Genomic DNA, 20,498 nt, shown 5'->3' on the forward strand with positions numbered 1-20,498 from the left:
TTTAAAATGTGCAGCTCAGTTTCATCCCCTTTTATTTTTCAACCCTTTGAGTCTGCAGACCAGGAGATGTTTGTTTAAATTACTGATATATATTGGGGGCGGGGGCACATGAACTTTGTGGTGTTTTGCTTGAGAATGGGGAATGTTTTAAATGTTATTCCTTTCTATTGGTGCATGAGAGAGAAATCATTTGAAAGACTCATTTTTATAAAGAGCGATTGGAGGGATAGCAAAGAGGAAATTAAATCAGGAAATTATTAATTGAAGGATCAATTGCAATGCTACCAGGGGCCAGGAGGAAGCTGAGCAGTTCTCACATATTGGCTGTTAATGCCTCCCCAATGAGCTGCAGGTTTGGGGGGGGGCTGTCTCCCCTGCCAGGACCACCCCAGTGCCAAGCAAGGTGACTCTCTTAAGGCAGCCCACAGCTTCTGCAAGCTGCCCCCCCAAACCAGTGAGCCAGCAGCCCCCGGTCATGCAAGACAATTCTTCCTCCCTTCCCCTTTGACCAGGGACAGGACTGGGGGTGGAGCCCAACAAATGGGACTTAATCCTGAGTAAATTGTTACATGGGGATGGGATGGATACCTTCAAGTTTAGTGGAGAAAACATAGCTATAATTCTGCTTCCAGATGATTACAGGAGCGATTCTTTGGCAGTGCAAAAAGTTTCACATTTGAATGCAGCCCTTGAAACTGAAAAGCTTTGGCACCTCTGTATGGAAAACCCTGCCCCATATCTTCATTGAATCTCCCTCAGAGCTAAAACACGTAACAACACCCCTGAAGATCGGCACGTTTCAAGGCTCCAAGCTGTTTAAAACTTTGAAGGGCAATTGAAAAGCTTTGACCATTTTGTCTGGAGATGTTCGGGCAAGCGATGTGATTACTGTAGCATGTGACAACATTCTGTTTGATGATTTGGGAATGTTTAACCCTCTTTTCCTCCTTTCAATATGACTTACAATGTCAAAAAATCAAAAGAACAAGTCTTTAAACCCAGGGCACATAACAAATCCGCCTGCCATCAACAGCTGATCGAGAGGGAGCATAGCAGGTGGCAAGAGCTTTGCTCCTGATGAAAAAGGTCTCCACCCAGGCCATTCCTTCCTTCCTTCTTTCCAGGAGGCAGCTTCCCTTTTAAGTTTCCACAGGATGGAGGGACGGGGTAGAGCAGGTGGTCATGTTACCAGTAGTTGCTTTTTGGCAGTTTTACAGTTTTATGAGTCACTAGAAACAGACCGTTTCAGGCAGGTAGCTGTGTGGGTCTGCAGCAGAACAGCAGGACTGGGGTCCAGTGGCTCCTTAGAGACCACCAAGATTTTCAGGGTATAGGCTTTTAAGAGCTAAAGCTCCCTTTGTCAGACATATCTGAAAAGGGGAGTTTTGACTCTCAAAAGCTTATACCTGGAAAATCTTAGTTTATACCTTGGTCTCTAAGGTACTACTCAAATTCTGCTGTAGGAACAGACTGCCTTCCTTTTCATCCATTTTGCTACCGAGGACTTGGCAGGTGCTCTCAACATTCTGTGCTCTTGGGATATATTGATTTCTCATCAAGCCAACTTCTTGGGGTCCCCCCTTTTTTATTTTTAGTTAATTTACACAATGGCATGCATACCTGGGAGGGAACCCCCGGAGTAAATAGAGACCCCTGCCTTGCCTACAGGTATTTTTTGCAGCTCTTGTGACTGTCCCAGGGTGCGTGTGGTCAACTAACTGCTTCATTATTAGTTGAAGCGAGGTTAGTGAAGCACAGAAATGTCTTTTGTGTGGTGTTCACAACACAATAATTAGCTTGGTCAAGATTGGGCGGTTTTCATTCAAAGCAGAAAGCTGAATTGGTTTTCGACTGGAACTGGAGTTCAGCCCAGACAGAACCCCAATCAGAGCTCCGGCTTCCAGCTTGAAAGCCAAATTGGTTCCATGGACTGATTGTGCTTCCTGAGCAGTACAAAGGTAGGCGTTAATTGTGGAATTGCTGTTTCCACGCACACACAAAACCTCCTCAAAATGTGGTAGCGAGAGATTAAATGGCTTTCCTATTGTTTTATGAGTCTTGTTTTATGACTCATGACATTTTCCCTTCGTTGTCATTTTCTAGGGCAATTGGCTCTAAATATGAGGATGTGTTTACGTAAAGTGAAAACTTCAAAAGGAAATTGAGACTACAAGTAACACTCCAGAGGGTGTTATGCTTTGCATTAATTAGATTTATCTCTTGGGCGCATCCTCGAGTTCAGTAGATTCTTCGTTATTAGGCCATTTTGCAAATGTAGAATCTATAAAGGATAGAGACATAGAAGAGTCTCACTTCGTGTTTGTGGCACAGCTAAAATAAAACTGCAGGGTTCCCTTTGAGGAAGCTTAGCTGTGAGAAGTAGGTTTCATGTTTTTCCAAAACGAATGTTTGTACCACACTTTCATAAGGCTCTGTTAATATGACAGAAAAAAGGAGTCCGACAGAATTCCTCTTCAGGGTGGATGTTATGCCAAACAGATGGGGACAGAAAAAAAATATTGAGGGTCATGATGAAAAGATTCCTGTTAGGGTTGCCAGCTCCAAGTTGGGAAATTCCTGGACATCTGGGGGGTGAAACCTGGAGAAAGTAGGGGTTGGGGAGGGAAAGGACCTTGACATGGCATAATTCCAGAGTCCACCACCAAAGTAGCCATTTTCTCCAGGTGAACTGATCTCTGTGGCCTGGAAACCAGTTGTAATTCTGGGAGATCTCCAGCCACTACTTGGAGGCTGGCAACCCTAGTTCCCCTTTGCAGCCGATGTAGTGGCAGAAATGTGAATACAGGCTTATTTTAGTTAAACCTGAAAGGAGCATCATAAAACTTGAAAAGCAACTGATTTATTGTGGCATAAACTTTTGTAGTTTTACAATATGCTTCCCCCAGTAGGGCTGTTTCCGCACTACTCACCTTCATCCGGAATGTTGCGGAACGTTGTGGAAAAAAAACTGCGGAAGATAGCGTCTTTTTGTGCAAGTTTTGCTCGACGTGCAAAACTCGTGTGAGAAGACGCTATCTTCCATGTTTTTTTTGTGACGTTCTGCAATGTTTTGGATGAAGGTGAGTAGTGTGGAAACAGCCTAGGTGGACCAGTGAGCCCTACTTGCTGAGGCCGTCTACAGCTGCTTACATCAGCTTTTGGTTGTTTCTTTTGGTTGCTTGTTTTTTTGGGGGGGAAAGGCCCAGAGAAGAGGCCCGGAGAAAAAAAGCTCCCAGGCCAGCGTGCAGTGGCCATGTTCCCCCACCTCAACAACATTACTTCCTTTAGTGACGTCATTGTGCCCGGAGGTGGCATACTCCCACGCTTCACAGGGGCGGAGCATGTCTGCTGCCAGGCATGATGGTGGCACTCCCAGAAGTGAAGTCATTGTGACTGCCAGGAGCATGCATGCACTTTGCATATGCACAAAGCGGTTTCCCTAAGTAAGTGCCAGGTTCCTCCCCCCCTCCGCCCCCAGTACCGGGACTTGGCGACTCTATCGCTTATACATGGGTTGTTTGCCCCAGTCTGAATCCTATTAGGAAGCAGGGCCATTTTCGCTTCTGTAACGTTGCAAAACGTTGTGCAAAAAACACGGAAGATAGTGTCTTCTCACGAGAGTTTTGCATAATGTTGCGCAAAACTCTCACGATAAGACACTATCTTCTGCGTTTTTTGCGCGACATTTCACAACGTTACGGAAGTAGGTTAGTAGTGCGAAAACGGCCCAGCTTTTCCCACCTGCTTTTCCTGAGCACTTGCGAGCACCTTCTGGCTTTTCCCTGGCTTTCCTACAATCTTTCCCAAACCTGCTTTGCTATGATGCTTTGGGAAAGATCACAGAGAAGCTGGAGTCATAACCTTGAGGATGGAAACTCAGAGTCCCATCAACATCGATGCTGTTTTCTCTGGAGGCAGCAATCCCCCCGCCCCCGGCCTCTGCCACATGAGGGATTTAAAAAGTTGGCTGTTGGTATTCTAGTGCTATAATGACCGGTCTCACTATAATATCAATTGCCATAATGATCTGTCGAAGGAGCCTCATGGCGCAGAGTGGTAAGCTGCAGTACTGCAGCCCAAGCTCTACTCAGTCACGACCTGAGTTCGATCCTGGTGGAAGCTGGGTTCAAATAGCCAGCTCAAGGTTGACTCAGCCTTCCGTCCTTCCGAGGTGGGTAAAATGAGTACCCAGTTTCCTGGGGGTAAAGGGTAAATGACTGGGGAAGGCAATAGCAAACCACCCCAGAACAAAAGTCTGCCAAGAAAACATCATGATGCAATGTCCCCCTATGGGTCAGTAATGACTCAGTGCTTGCACAGGGGACTACCATTTCCTTTTTAAATGACCTGTCTATAAGGTTCTCTCTGAATTCCCAGCTTTCATTTTTTTAAAAAGTATGTCTCTAGCCAGTTTCATTGTGGAGATAAGCGTTTCCCCTTATATTTAAGGTGCAATGAGACCTAGAAACATGCTCTTTGCTCCAAAGAGGGAAAAATTCAAATTCTGTAGATTCTGAATGAATCAGCAGTGAGATCTGGAATGCTAGTACATAATGCTTTTCAAGATTTATTTATTTAAAATATTTTTAGGATGCCTTTCCAGGAACTTGCCTGAGGCGGCTTACAAAATAAAAATAATAAAAACAAAACATTAAAAGAGATTGATTACAATCCAGCATTTAAAAAGTCCAAGCTCAATTTTAAGAATACAGATAATAAAAACAAACCACAGACAGCTTGAAACAACAGTTTACAGGCTAAAATAGTGCTTTTAAAAAAATCAATCCCTTAATTAAAAACCTCAGTGAACAGAAACATCTGGCCTGGCATCTAAAAGAAAGCAACATCAGTGCCAGGCAGGCCTCAAGGAGAAAGGGGGTTCCGCATGTGAGGTGCCATCACTGAAAAAGCCCTGTCTCTGGTTGCCACCTGCCTAGCCTCTGGAGGTGGGGGCACAGAGACCAGAGCAGAGCTCATGAGGTGGGCTTAACTGGCAGGCTGGACTAAAATGTTTACCTCTTTATGCCACTGTTTTTGAGCACTGGATAGAAAAGGGATTAAATGTTGTTTAATTGAGCACAAAGGACAGCAGGAGTCGGGCTGCAGGTGGTAGGGTTGTCGGCCCTGGTTATGGGTGGGCGGTGCCCCTCCCCAAGCTGGCACTTCCTGCTATCGCTCAGCCGGCTAGCGAAGGAAGAAATGGTCAAAATCGGGGGACTTACCAGCAGCATCAGGCCAGGCCTTCCTCGCAATGTTGTCATGTCACCAACGACATGCTGACTCTGTCTTTACTTCTCTTGTACTCAGAAATAATGTCATCATGTCACTGAGTGAAGCCATGATATTTGGGCAAAAATCATAGAGTTTTGTCCAAATTCCAGAGCGGTTCCAGTGGTGCTGGCAATGGGATGACACGACAGTGATATCGGTGCATAACTGGCATCATCAAGTTGCCAGCAAGGGCCTCCATGATCCTGTCAATCCCTCCACCGCTGGTTGCCAAGAGGCAACTCTGTCAGGTGCTGTGGTTTCTAGAGGAGGAGAGAATGATAGGAGCTGGCTGGTAGTCAATCAAGTTAGGCCATATTTGTAGTTTAACAAGCTAGGTAGTTTAACAAAGAGGCAGGGGTCAAGCCTTAGGTGCTTAAGCCAAGCCATGCCCTTGCTTACGAATCAGGTTGCTCAGACTGAATGGCAAGCTTGAAGGCTTATGCTTTATAGGGCCTGGAGGTCGGTGATTGGTCCTTGAGGTCAGCTGACTGAATAGACAGCACTGGTACTGCAGTATTGGAGGTGCAGGCTCAGTCAACTAGGTTTGCAACAAGAATGAAATGCTGGCACGAGGCGCATGGCTGCTGAGAGGCAGCAAGTTCCAGCAGAACGGGAGAGTGAGAGCGAGAACACAAGTGACGCCTGACACAGGTTGGACACTAGTCAGCTTCCCTCAAGTGTTGATGGGAAATGTAGGCATCCTGGTCTTGCAGCTTGACTTTCTGACTGCTGTCCAATGGACTTTTCAACTGTCACTTGTCCAACATTCTGCCAAGCTGCCTACATTTCCCATCAAAACTTGAGGGAAGCTGGCGAGTGTCCAACCTGTGTCAGGCGTCACTTGTGGTCCCGCTCTGAGAGAAAGAGGACAGAGCCATGAAATAGAATTCCAAGTGGGGCGTGGAGATCTCCTGAAATTTCAGCTGATTTTCAGACTGCAAGGATCAGTTCCCCTGGAGAAAATGGCTGCTTTGGAGGGTGAACCCAGTGGCGTTATATCGTGCTGAGGTCCCTCCCCACTCCCTGTCTTTCCTAGGCTCCACCTGCAAATCTCCAAGAATTTCCCAACCTGGCAACTCTAGATGTAACCTGAGGTTTACACGAAGCAAAAGAAGTAGTGGCAGAGAAAAACAGTGACAAAAAGAGAGAAAATGAATTAAACAGAAATGAAGAGCAAGAGTGGATTTGACTGTTGAATGAAGAAATGGAGCTCAGCTGAGGCCAGGGGAGCTTACAAAAACTGGGTTTCTTCTGCTATGTTATAGGCCCTGACCTTTTCTGGATCACTCATAGTAAAGTAAGTTTGTTTTTGCCTGCTGAGAAGACACTAGCCTGACAAGTACTAAATGTCCTTAGTTTTAGATTAAGCAAAAAAAATTGTAACTTATTAATATGTAATGTTATTATTTTTAAATATACCAAGCAACCTGTCTTGCTATGATTCCCTGCCCTTTAGTTCTCTCAGCACTCAAATATCAATGAGCCTGCAGTGAGGAAAATATACATTTTATATTCATTTTACACCATTGTAAAGTATAATGCTGTAACTTTAGGTTGTTCCGGGCTTTTTTTTCTGGGAAAAGAGGTGGTGGAACTCAGTGGGTTGCCCTAGGAGAAAATGGTCACATGGCTGGTGGCCCCACCCCCTGATCTCCAGACAGAGGGGAGTTTAGATTGCCCTCCACACTGCTGGAGATCAGGGGGTGGGGCCACCAGCCATGTGACCATTTTCAAGCAGTTCCGGAACACCGTTCCATTGCGTTCCAGCTGAAAAAAAGCCCTGTTGGTACTACTGTTAGCCTGGTTGGAATCGCAACAACAATCCGGCAAGGACAGTAAAAAGGCTGTTTTTAGCGAACCACCCTGCATTTCATTGTACCTTTTCGGCATTTCTGAGGGCAAAATTAGCATTGTTAATGCAGAGGACCTACATTTTTATAGCAGTATGAAGAATGAGATTGCCTTTGTGGGACTTGGGGAGCCTTCTAGCATGCCAAGTGAGCCGTAGCTGTACAGAAATTCGAAATCAGATTGTCTGAAGGGTAACTTTTGAGTGTTCCAAGGTCACTTCCTGGGCTCCCCTCATTATTCTTGTGAATAAGGTACCTTGACTGCGGCTCCAGGTACAACCCCGACTAGCTGATGCAGCCAGTAAAGGATTGAAATTTGATCAGAGAAACCTTTCCCTTTTAGCCATTTTTCTGATCAGACAAATCCTTCCTCTAAGCTGCTTTCTAGCCCACAGAGAAAAAGATTCTGAATCCTTGTATCTTTTTTCCCCCCAGAGGGACAAGAAACATTTGAGTATAGTGATTGTTAGCAGACAAATGGAGATTGTGACCAAAGTTCAAAGCCACACCATTTTGCCTCAAAAAAATTACCTGTTTTGATTCAGTTTGTCCCATATGCAAATATGTCCTGTGACTTCCACAGGGATGCTTTTCTCTGCCTCGGTTTCCAAATTGGACTCTTTTGGGGGGAAGAATCCACATGACATCAGGTTCTTACCGTGCTCCGTCTTTTTAAAATTCTTAGTACACTCTTTCCAAAATCATTGCTCCGTTTTTTTGGGGAGATTAGTCCACGTGAGCCTGGATGAAAAGGTGCGCATTTTCAAAGATCACACCCATAATGTTGCCGGCTTCTTTCCATTGGCCCCTCACAGCTACCATTTGCTCTGAAGGGCTTTTTGAGGTCTTTAAAAAAAAACAGTAATTGCTATAGCACTGTAATGTCATAGTGTTGTAATGCCGTAGCAGTTATTTTATTTTTTAAAAAACCTCCTGTTTGAGCTGGGGACTTGACAGCTGATGGAAGAAAGTGCATGGGTATGCCAGTGTGGAAGCTCTGTTGCCAAAGCATATGCCTCTACATTCACAGCGGCATGCAAAGTAGAGAATCCTCGCCATTTGGATGTGGCCTTTATTTTCCTGCCAATTTCTGTTTCTTTCTGCTGAATTTCTCCTATTACAACTAATGCATTTTGAACATTATTTTTGCATAATGTTGGCAGATAAATGGCATATGATGTTTTAAAATACCATAAAATATCAGAAAAGAAGCAAACAAATTGGGAATGCCAGCCATGGAAACGAAAAGAAACAAAAAAAGAGAGCATATTTATTTGTTTGTTTCATTGATATCCTGGCCTTCACCCCAATGGGGGCCCAAAGTGTCTTACATCATTCTCATCTCATTCTTGTTTCACACTTGCAAGGTAGTCATGGGACGCAGAACCGATGTTTGTCTGCGATATCCCCGATTTCCCCCTCTCCTACCACGATTTGAAGCTGCTGCCAAGTCGCGTCTGGCCCTATTAATGTCAGTGCGAACTCTATACTCTCCTTCTGCTTCTGTTCTGCCCCCTCTCCTTTTCCCCAGGAGCTGATTGGTCTGTGTGGAATTAACCACTCCCACCCAGCTCAGCTCTCTGAACTCCTTTTCCGCCATTTTTATCAGTAAAGCTAGGTAAGGGTCATAAGGCTGCATCTCCATTGGCTTCCTTCTTCCCGGGTATGCAAGCATTCTCTCTCTCCCACCCCCCTAAGACAGGAACGATTCCTAACATTGCTGCTTCTTCCCTGCTGTCTTTAAAAGCCAGAGAAGGATTAAATGACCGCTTTCCCCTCCCTCCTAGTGTCTTCTGCAAATGCCAAAGAGTAAAAAAAACCCCAAGAGCGTACAGCCCTTTGCAAAACAAAGTGGAAGGGAAGCTGCAGGGTGGGAATGAAGCAGCAGCATTTTAAGTCTTTCCTGGTTTGGCTTTAAAAAAAAAGAGAGAGTGGAACAAGCATAAAAGGTACATGTTTCCCCCCAGAACTCCGCCACCAATTGCCTCTCCAGAGGGCAAGGGACAGCCCCATCAGCAAATATTGGGAGGGGGGAATAGGTTCCAGCATTGCTACATTACTACGCTTGCTCATAGTTAAAAAAAAAAAGTCTGACTTGAATTGCAAAGCCCCGAAAGCCCAAAACTGCACCAAGGCTTCAAAGTCTAAAATGAAAAACAAGATGCAAAATCGAAACTGCCTCGGGCAATGTGGAATGTGGGAGAGCCATGCCGAAGCCATTGCAATCATAAATGGCGGTTTAAACTGTAAGTGCGAAAGGGACCAGGGTTATACCGCTCCTTAGCCCATTGAGCAGTGCATTTACAACAGTATAACTCTGCTTAGGATTGCACTGGGTGCTGTTCCAAAGGTAAAGGTGAACAAAGGTGTTGTTTCAAATGTTATCTAGATGTGTCTTTATTGGGAATTGCAGGGATGTTCGGAGACTTCAGAGTTCACAGGTTTTTAGCTGTTACACAACGTTAGTCTGGGGTGAACAATAAGATCCCTCTGTGCTCAAGAAGGAACGATTTGTTTTTGAAATGTCGCAAAGGTTTCTTGCTGGATTTTTCAGATCAACAGATTCTACCTGTATTTCTAGATTCTCTTTTTCAAGCATAGCTCCTCCTGTGTCCTTTATATGAAAATGTTAAATATGCTGCAGCTGAAAGCAACCTCCCTTGTGCTAACTTGCAGTGATACAGAATGCCTGTAAATAGGGTTGCCAACTCCAGGTTGGAAAATCCTTGGAGATTTGGGGGGAGGTGTGCCGTATTCCAGTTCCCCAAGTGAATGTTCATGCTATGTAAATTGCATGTTAAATTATGCAAATACACATCCGTTGTGGTCTTGCTTATCAATAGGTTCCGAGTCCAGACACCTACCACAAAAAGATGGGGAGGCATCCTTTTAGCTGGTCAGTTAATTCATCATTGAGGTGGGCCTGGCTAGCCACTGAAAAACTAACCTTTCATAGTTCATGTCAAAACTGTTTGATAAACTTAGTATATCAATTTGTGTGAATGTGGGTCGTCATAGCACTAGTCTACGAGGTCAATTTTGTTAACTCTGACTAGCAGCTATTGTCAGTGCCAGGATTTGAACCTGGAACCTTCTGCCTGCCAAGCAGATGTGCGAAGTCACAGACCCACTGTGAATTCAGCCTCTTTATTTGTTCATTTTATCCTAATCCAATTGGTAATGGTGGCCGTCGCCACACGGGCCCTTATTTCGTCAGTTTTGCACTAGAAATCGTTTCTTCTGTTATCGTTATTAGAACGGATTCTCCCATCTTGTGATAACTGCTTGCGCTTCCAGTCAGTCACATTAAAAGGGAAAAGCACAATTTGATGGTCAGTCAAAGTGCCTCTGGAAACGGGGCTCTAAAAATCCCACCCCTTTAAAAAAATTTTTTTTGCATATTTGTGCTATATCACTCTTCTATTATACCAATGTTGTGCTGGGCCAACCCAAAAGCCAACTGTGATAGGTAGCAGAGGTTTCCCGCCCATGGCAGAATAGCGCTATAGCGCTATAGCACTATAAGGCTGACGTTTAAAAAAAAATTACTTTGAGCCTTAATTGCGGGTCGCACTGGGGCTTGTGGGAGTGTAGGGCAGGAGAATCAGTGTTAGGTGAGACAGATGATCCGGGAGAGTGAGCGTTTTGGTGTTCCAAAGCGTTCATAGTCGATCCAGGGCATTCACATGGAAGCGGATAAAGATGATATAAAGAGTCACAAAGCGTGAATTGGGGAGAATGATGAAATCGCAAGAGAGCTGGAATAAGGTGAGCATTCAGCGAGAGATGGCGCTAAATTTATGGCCGTGTGACGACGGCCAAGCTTTAATACTGTCTCACTACCTGTCAAACAGACACGATACGTTTCTGGTTGACTTTTTGAATTAATATAATATGAAATAGTTATATTAATTGAATTCATAGAATAGGAAATAATACAAATTTATTTATTTTTAAAAAGGAAGGGTGCCTTTTTCCTTTCAGAAATGTTAAGGCATTTCAGATGTTAAGACAATATTTCAAATGAAGCATAGTTTCTGTTTTATGCATGATGGCTAAATGGAACCTCCAAGTTCAGAGGCAGTGTACCTCTGAATGCCAGTAGCTGGGGTCAGCGACAGGGGCCTTTATATTCTATTTGTAGATCTTCTGCAGCTTTTAGTTGATCTCTATGGGAAATAGGAGGCAGAAATAGATGAAACTTCATTCTGATCCAGCAAGGGTCTTCTTATGTATGTTAACACCCTATAACTGTGAGGGGGGGGAAACAAAAGAAAGAAAAATAAAATAAATTGGATGGAACTGTATGGCACAGAGAGAAAATTCTGGCAATAATGATGATATACAAGAGGTTGAAATGAATATATTCAACACTCTCTCTTTTTTTTTAACCTGGCAATTTCATTTGTGAAATTGCATCTCTCAGAATTTTTGCAGCTTCTAATTTTTCACTGTGTCCTTGATACTCTGTCAGAAAAATTCCAGAAAACAAATTATACAAAGAACAGAAAAAGGGTGGAGATCAGAAACTCTGGCTAATGCTTATGGTGAATCATTTGTGTCCTTTGTTTAAACTTCGACGGACTTGTTAAAATATGTGGCTGCAATAAACGGACAGAATTGTTTATGCTTATAGGTTTCCTTCCATTATGAAGTGGTGGAGATGATAATTTACACTGAAAAAGATCCCATTAATTTCCCCCTGGGTGACTAATTATCTGTAAATGAACCTTCAGCCATTGATTTCATGGTTAGTTTGACATTCCTTTCCAGACCATCTTGCTGGATTTACTGTAATTTAGAGTAAGCAAGTCTTTGTCCAGAAATGTTCAATGGAGCTATGCCTGAATGTGGACATAGTGAGGACATTGTTTAGACCATAAATTGGTGTCCAAACATATACAAGCATACCAAGATTTAGCTGTCAAATCAGACTTGGCCTGATAAATGATTTAGCACTAATGAGAGAAAATGAGGCATTCTTATTACATTTCTTGTGTGCAGATCTTCTAAGGGACTGCCCAACTGTGCGATTAAGAAAGAGGTTTTAAGAAGTTTGAAGGAAATGCCTTTCTTCTATAGCCTTTTGTCTTGTTTCATGTGATGTAACCAATGGAGCTTGCTTTCTAAGTAGTCCAAAATTCAGGGGTTATATAGTCACCAGTACATAAACATTGAGATTGATGACTTGCTGTAAAGGTCTGGAGGCAGATTTTTCCACCAGTTGAAAATCTAGGTGGCTAATTTATTTTGGTATGAATTGCGCCTCTTTTTAAGAATTGTCTCTGATTTAGAGAAATAGGCCTGTCAAAGTCTATTATAGCTAAACAGAACCTCCATGTTTAGAAGCACTGTGCCTCTGAACACCAGTTGCTGAGAGGCAAAAGCAGAGGAGAGCTGTAGTCTTCCTGTAGTCTTCCTGGTTGGCCACTCCAAGATGCTGGATTAGATGGACCCTTGGTCCGATCCAAGTTCTTGAAATTTTGCTAACCCGAGTTATTCAAAGAAGCTTTTTTACTCAGACAGGAGGTCTGTATTGTAGGGAGGGGGTCTCCAATGCTTTGCTAATGAGTTAGGGACCATAATCTTGGCCACTACGTTGCCTTACATATTATCTGTTGCTTTAAATATGTAATGTGCTACCTGTGCTTCATGTTGTCTAATAATGTCAGTCCTAGAATCGATTATGTTCTGTTTCAGCATTTCTTCAGCTGTGTATTGGATCCTTGCTAATGCTATGTCTTTGTAAACTCGTATTTATTTACCCTATGGCATTGTTTATGGAAATGTCCTTGACACTGTATGGAACTGTCCTTGATACTGATTGTATGTAATCAGGCTTGAGTCTCAGTGAGAAAGGCGGACTATAAATAACATAAATAAATAAATAAAACCCAGCTAAATGCCTGGATTGTTTGTCCAATGTGGCTGTCCATGTTGCTGTCCCCAGTTGCCTTTATAGGAGCAATTGACAAAATGGCTTCCCTCCGTTCTCAGTGAGATTGAGAGGAGGGGGAAACCAAACCTTTCTGATGCCCCATAGACAATGTTTTGCTCTTTCTTTTGTGTCTCTGTGCAGGTGCCCCTGGTTAACAAGAGCCGTCTCTCCAGCCATCCCTCTGTACAATGGGCTCGTGTTTCTTTTTGTCCTTGCAAACTTCAGCATGGCGACATTCATGGACCCAGGGGTTTTTCCACGAGGTAAATGGGGGTGGGACATGGGAAGGAATGGCCAAATTTACCCTGAGTCGTTCAAAGAGTTTTGCTTTTTATGCCTTCTCACCACGTGTGTCTGGAAGTGCTTCCCAGAAGACTTGTGCAAGATGCCACCTTTCTTATTTCTAGGGTTGTCAGGTCCAGATAGGGGTCTTCGAAGAAGAGGCATTCCCCCTTCCTCTTCCACCCAGGATAGAATGCCTCTTCTCAGACGTCTCTTGCCATCTACAGTTTTTATAAGTTCTGTAATAAAAATAATTTTAAATCTGTCACCTTATTATTAGGGGCATGCTTTAGTCAATCAAAATGTTATTAACTGAGCAAGTCAATTGATGAATTGACGGGAATGTTGCAGCCCTAATTTACAGTAGTAATCAGGGCATTTTTTCAGCAGGAACGCGGTGGAACGGAGTTCCGGACCCTCTTGAAAATGATCACATGGCTGGTGGCCCCGCCCCCTGATCTCCAGTCAGAGGGGAGTTTAGATTGCCCTCCCTGCGGCGCAAAGGGCAATCTAAACTCCCCTCTGTCTGGAGATCAGGGGGTGGGGCCACCAGCCATGTGACCATTTTCTCCGAGGGCAACCCACAGAGTTCCACCACCTCTTTTCCCAGAAAAAAAGCCCTGGTAGTAATAATAATGATTGCTCCAGCTATTCAAGGGCTAGCTGCTGAACGTTGTTTAGCAGTCCTGTATAAGGTGAATTCCTAACATGAACCATATTTCTATAATCTTCATTGTTTATTTCATGTGGACGGTTACTAATAGTTCTGACAGCGCTGTATGTGTATGTTTATGCTTGCATATGTGCAATGTTGCCAGTTTCCTTCGTATTTGATGGATAGTGGGTAGGGGTAAACATTCTATTCAGCATTAAACACTTTCTCTGTTTTATTTAATCCCCCAGCAGGTTTCCAAGAACGTCTCTCCTAGCCCTGGGCACCTCCCCCTTATGGATTTTTTAAAATGTGCATTGTCCTTGTCTATTAGATATATAACAAGCAGGAGCCCTCAAAAATTGTGTGTGTGTTTGGGCGGGGGGTCGGAGCCATGCCAGGCTTCTGTCCCTGCTCCATTGCACAGAGCCGTCCCCTTTTGCACTTCCATTCCAAACACCCCCCCTGCAGCAGCCCCCCCCCATCCAAAAGGGGTCTTGGGGGAGGGGGCAAAATGGAAGGGGGTTGGGGAAGAAGAGGTCCAAAAGAGAAGAGTGTTTGGTGAGGGCAAAGTGGAAAGGGGTTTGGGAAGGGTGTGTGTGGAAAAGGGGAAAGGGGTTTGGGAGCAATGTGTTTGGGAAAATGGGGGCCTACAAGGAAATTGCGGGGGCTGCCATCTCATTTCCTCCCCTTTTGTTTCCTCTCCTCTTCCCCGCCCCTTTTCTCACTTTCAGTCGCTTTCTCTCTCTCCCTTTCTTATTTCTCTTTTCCCCTCTCCAAGTGTCCATTGTATCATATACACACACGCACTCTCATTCTGTCCCTCACTCCATAGCTCTCTCTTTCAGCCACCTCCATCTGTCCCCCAGCGCCTTCTGCCTCATTCTTTCTCTCTCACACACAAACACACTCTCACTTTCTTGCTCAGTCCCCCAATACCTCACTCCCAAAGACCCTTAATGGTTCCCTCCCCACCTTGTGGTTCCTGAGTGGGTCTTCTTGAGCCACTCAAAACTGCTGTGTCTGGGCTCTTTTGGCCTCGGGGAGGTTCATTTTGGCGGTATCCAGCCCTGTCATTCCTGAGGTGCTGGACTATCCCAGCCTAAGGGAGGTTTGTTCCTGCCAAGGCTGGCCTCAGGATGGCACATTTCTGTGGCATCTGGCATTGGCATGACTCGTTTCTGAGGCTCCCGGGCTCTCAGCCTTGGAGCAGCTTGCTGCCACCATGCCCAGCCTCAGCACGGCTCGCAGCTGCACTGCCTGGCTAAGTAAAGACCTGTCCTCCCTTTCCACACCTGCTGAGAATTCATTGCTTTGGTACCTAGGTAGGGTTGCCATCTCCAAGTTGGAAAATTCCTGGAGATTTGAGGGGTGAAACCTGGAGGTGGCAGGGCGTGGGGAGGGAAAGGACCTCAGCATGGTATAATCCCATACAGTCCACCCCCCAAAAGCTGAGCTGCCTGGATCAGGGAAAGACAAGGGCCGGTGGTGGCCCGGACTGTTTCATCTGTGTTCCATGTCTCCCCTCAGTGCCTGTTTAGAGCAGTTGACTGCACTTGCACAAAGGATTGTTGTCAGTTGGGGGGTGGGGTTAGCATCTCCACCCTCCTTTCTGGTTTCAGATTTTTCTGCAAGCCTGGGGGAGGGTGTCCCCCAAGTCTGGAAAAAAATCTTCCTTGTGAGAATTTATTTATAATCAAACAGACGCTTATAATCAAACAGAAGCTTATTTATTTAACCAGAAGCTTTGGACATAGGAACAGTAGATGGGGATAGCAGATCCTTTGCAAAATTGCTTCTTCTGTTGCGTTGGAAGAGGAAGATTCAGCACTGTCCCTTTCATCAGGTTTCAGAGGGGGACAAACCAAAGAGTTACAAAGATAGAGAGGTTAGGGCACTCTATTTACGGTTTACTGTTCTGACTGTCCTTTGAGATGTAGATTGCTGTTCTCAGGATTTCCTCCTCTTGACTTCCTCCCTCTCACTTCTTCTCTTCCTAGCATTGTTCCAGGCAACACCTCTCTCTTCCTCTCTCCATCTTGGCAGCATAGATGCAGGCCTTGTGCAGACTAGATAGACTAGATAGGTGGTTAGGATCTCTCTCTCCTCCTTTCCTATCAGAGTATGGAGTTCCTACAATAAAGAACTCTTATTTCTTTTCTAAATATAAAGCAAGTGTATGATTTATTATTTTCTTTCCTGCACACACACCAGCTAACAGAACCAGCTCACAACCACCTATAATCACGCTTCCTATGCCAAACGATAGACTCTGCTAACGGCCCAAACGTGGAATCCTTTAATTAGGTTTCTGGAGCCGACATAATGATTTATTTATCATGTTGAAATCTCTAAAGCGAGTGACAGCCATTGCAACAACTTCATAGGCCAAACTTTCCATCTGAGTTCTGACCACCTCTTTTAGTTATTTCCACCCCAGTGGATCTCCAAGACCCCCACCCGTAGAACAGTCCCCCTCCTCTCCATCCATTCTCCACTGTAAATCAACAGCCCGTCCTCTCTTGCTCCTGCTTTATAGGAAATTGGCAGGGCATGGAACTAGGTCATGTTGCATTGGTCCTTTATCGGTATAGTTTGCTGTCAATAATCTAAGCCAGTGTTGTCATTTCCATGCAATTTTGAGCAGCAGATGAAGATGAGGATAAAGATGATGATTTCCGAGCTCCGCTGTACAAGAACGTGGAGATCAAAGGAATCCAAGTACGGATGAAATGGTGTGCCACTTGCCACTTCTATCGCCCTCCCCGCTGCTCCCACTGCAGTGTCTGTGACAACTGTGTGGAGGTAAGAATGTGTGCCCCTGTATGCACACACACCCCTTTTGATTATTCTAGCCATTGCCAGGTGGTGTAACTGTTTCGACTTGATGTGGTCCAAATCACTGCTTATAGGGTGAATATCCTAGTATTTTTCTGTCACATTTTGGTTGCATTCACACAGCATTGGATATTATGGTCTCATTGCACTAAAGCCACAAGGCGGGATCCAGACTAAATTTTCCATCAGTGGAACAGAGATTTCCTGCCTCCAGATCCCTGCCTTCCGCCGATCTCCATGATATGATGCAAATTGCCAATGTAGTGTGGATCAAACCCATAATTTGCAACTGGGTTTTCCTGTGTGAAGCAGTCACAGATGGTTGCTGTAGCTCTACAAAAGTGCAGTATCCAGTTGGTTACCGGCAGGGGTCATTTTGTAGAAAAAGAGCTGGAGGAACTCATTAGCATAACTCATTAGCATATGCCATGCCTTTTACCATCACTGGAAGTGTGTCATTAGTATAACTAATTTGCATTTGCCACCCCTCCTGACATCACCTATCCTGGCTGTTTTGGACCCAATCCTGGCCATTCAGGACTGAAATTGGCCCAAAATGGCAAAAAGAGGCTGAAAATGGCCGGAAAGGGGCCCAAAATGGTCAGGATCGGGCCACTGATGAGTGGGAGAGTGATCCACCCCCCATCAGAGGCCCAATCCGGGCTGTTTCAGCCCCAATCCAGGCCGAAACAGGCCCAAAATGGCCGAGAGTCAGGTGGGTGGGGCCACCTGACATGTGACCTCTTTGGAGAACTGCCGGAACTGCGTTCCTGTGCGTTCCTCCTCAAAATAAGCCCTGGTTACTGGATGCTTCAGTGCTGGAGCACATGCCACCCATCAGGTTCCTGAAAACAAAGTCGTTCACAGGCAAAGGGTGGTAGGAAAAGTCAACTAATGGTTGGACTCGACATTCAAATGCTTCTTAGAGTCTCTCTACACAAAACATCTTACACGGAGACACTCAAGTGATTTACTTTCTGTGTGGTCTTATATTCAAGTGTGCTGTGTCTCCCTAGCAGTGCATGTGTATCCACCATGGGAGAACAAGTGTAAGATCATTCACTTGAGTGTTCCCATGTAAGAGAGACGCATATATATTTGCAATATCTTCATAATTTTTGTAAGGTGCAAGTTTGTTAGTGTCAAGAATTCCCCAATTAGGAGGACCATTGATATATTGCACATCCAAATTTCCACATACTATGAATTTGTAGCATTTGGCTGTTCTGGTGTGGAAAATTGGCTGTGCAATATATCAGTGGTCCTGATTGGGGAATTCTTGACACTAACAAACTTTCTGTGTCAGTGATGCCTGGGTAAGGGATTTTAATTAGTTGCAGCCATTGTTTTAATTCTGTGTAGTGTAGCAGGTTTCAACATTACCATAATGTTCACTTGGTCTTTGCTGTGGTCTTTGCTTTTCATGCAGTACGAAGAGTGTGCACCTGGTGATGTGCTGGCAAGCTGTGATTGGCTGCAGCTTCTTGGCACATATCCCTTAAGCAGTTGGAGGCAAGAATCTGCCAAATGAACACATATGAAGCTACCCTATATTGAGTAGGACCATCGATCTACCAAGTTATTGTCTATTCTGATAGGCAGTGGCTCCCTGGGGTTTCAGGCCGAGGTCTTTCATATCTCCTACAACCTGATCCTTTGAAATGGAGATTGCCGGGGGTTGAACCCAGGACTTGTATACAGAGCAGATGCCCTGTCTCTGAGTCACAACTCTCTCTTTCTTCCAGGACCCTGGATCTGGGGATTGTTTCCAGTTTGCACTAACAGCAAACTTCTCTTCCCGCAGTTGACTTCTTTACATCTATATACTTGAACCATAACTCACAAGTGGTTCATAGGAACAGCAACAAAAAGAAGAATTCAATATTTTTTAAAAAAAATTATAACGATCAAGTCAATAATGAGTTTAAAACTGCAGCCAGCAATTTTGTGAAAACAAGAAAAAAAGGGCAGATAAAACGATGTTCCAAAATTATCGAGCAAAATCCAAGTGAGAAAGGCAAAACAAAATAAGTTGTTACTCCCTTCTCTAAGAAGAGAAAGAGATAGCGATGGCCCGTTCTCAAATGGCAGAGAATTCCCGGGGTTCAAAAAGGCCTTACTTCTTTTCAGGGACAGCCTAAATCCCCTAACAGATGAAGTAATTCATTCATTTCATTTTCATTTAATTCATTTATAATACTTTCTCTCCAGTGGGGACCCAAAACAGTTTACATAATTCTACTCTCTTCCATTTTATCCCCACAATTCTACTCTCCTCCATTTTATCCCCACAACAATCCTGTGAGGTAGGTTAGGTTGAGAACATGTGGGTCGCCCAAGTTCACCCAATGAGCTTCCGTGGCAGAGTGGGGGTCCATACCTGTGTCTCCCTGATCCTAGTCTGACACTCTATCCACTATACCACACTAGCTTTCACTAAAGTGTAGAAAAGAATCCGATACTCAGCGTACACTGTAACATTTCACAGATGAAAATATGTACATGCTTTGTAATATCCCAGTTTTCATACTGTGAATATCTCCTACTGTTGACTGAGAAACTAAGCAAGGATGAGGGGAAGCAGAGTATGACTTGAAGCAGAAATGCTTGCACCTGCTACTGGAGGGAAGTACTTTCACACATTTAAGGAAGAAGGCATGGCTCAGCGATAGAACACGTGCAGCTCCGGGCATTTCCAATGGAAGGGTCTCTAGCAATGAAAGTTGAGGAAGAATTTTCTTTGCCTTTGGAGAGCCATTGCCCGCCAGAGCAGCCAATACTCAGTTTATACGGACTGTAGTTTGACTCAGGGCTTTTTTTCAGGGGGAACGCGGAGGAACGGAGTTCCGGCACCTCTTGAAAATGGTCACACGGCTGGTGGCCCCGCCCCCTGATATCCAGATGGAGGGGAGTTGAGATTGCTCTCCGCGCCGTGGAGATCAGGGGGCGGGGCCACCAGCCATGTGACCATTTTCTCCGAGGGCAACCCACTGAGTTCCACCACCTCTTTTCCCAGAAAAAAAGCCCCGGTTTGACTCATATAAGGCAATTTCGTACGTTCATCTTGCCTGTAGGTTTCCCTTTCTTTTCTGTTTTTGAAGGCACTGAACAAAATGTACACATCTTGCCATCTCTTGACTGGCTGTAATGAACAGCCTTGCCGCTTTATTAGACTGTGTCCCTGATTGGCCATAATAGACAGCATTGCCACAATATTAAACTATGGTTGTTTACAGGGCAGGCAAGGCACAGCTGTTAATATCTCTTGAATCAATAAACTGTATCCTCAAACCAAGCATTTCATTGATTTCTTTGTACTCTTTTTCTTTTTTGTGTGAAAATCCTCTAGACTTTTTTGCATTTCCACCTGGAGACTTGGCCATAATGAAATACTTATTATTGTGTTTCCATTTTTGTTCCCAGTAGGCCAAGGGCTATTATTCAGCTCCTTTCCATTCACATTGTGGTTCTAAATTTTCACAATTACTTAACACTGTAAAGTGCAGTTTTTTGTTGCCAGACAATAGTAAACAATCAAGGCTGATTTAGGGCCAATTTACACAGCTATTCTGTATATAACAAACCCAGCCTAAACCCCACCATGCATTTGATGGCAAACAGGTGGTATGGAGTTTGTCTGACTCTTGCAGACTCTGGTAAGAGCCTA

The 20,498-nt window shown here is 44.4% G+C and overlaps 1 protein-coding gene across 3 annotated transcripts in view; it reads left to right on the plus strand.

The window, feature by feature from the left end:
- ZDHHC8 (zinc finger DHHC-type palmitoyltransferase 8) overlaps window positions 1-20,498 on the plus strand; it is a 165,055-nt gene that overhangs the window by 111,491 nt on the left and 33,066 nt on the right. For all 3 annotated transcript variants that reach the window (XR_008598135.1, XM_054997000.1, XM_054997001.1), the window contains exons 2-3: window positions 13,201-13,322; window positions 16,641-16,798. Coding sequence is in view for 2 of the 3 variants with exons in the window: in XM_054997000.1 (XP_054852975.1) it covers window positions 13,201-13,322; window positions 16,641-16,798 (280 nt within the window). In the remaining variant the exon portion in view is untranslated. The remainder of the gene's footprint in view (window positions 1-13,200; window positions 13,323-16,640; window positions 16,799-20,498) is intronic.

The sequence above is a fragment of the Eublepharis macularius genome, chromosome 13, assembly GCF_028583425.1.
Source record: "Eublepharis macularius isolate TG4126 chromosome 13, MPM_Emac_v1.0, whole genome shotgun sequence".
Lineage (NCBI taxonomy): Eukaryota > Metazoa > Chordata > Lepidosauria > Squamata > Eublepharidae > Eublepharis > Eublepharis macularius.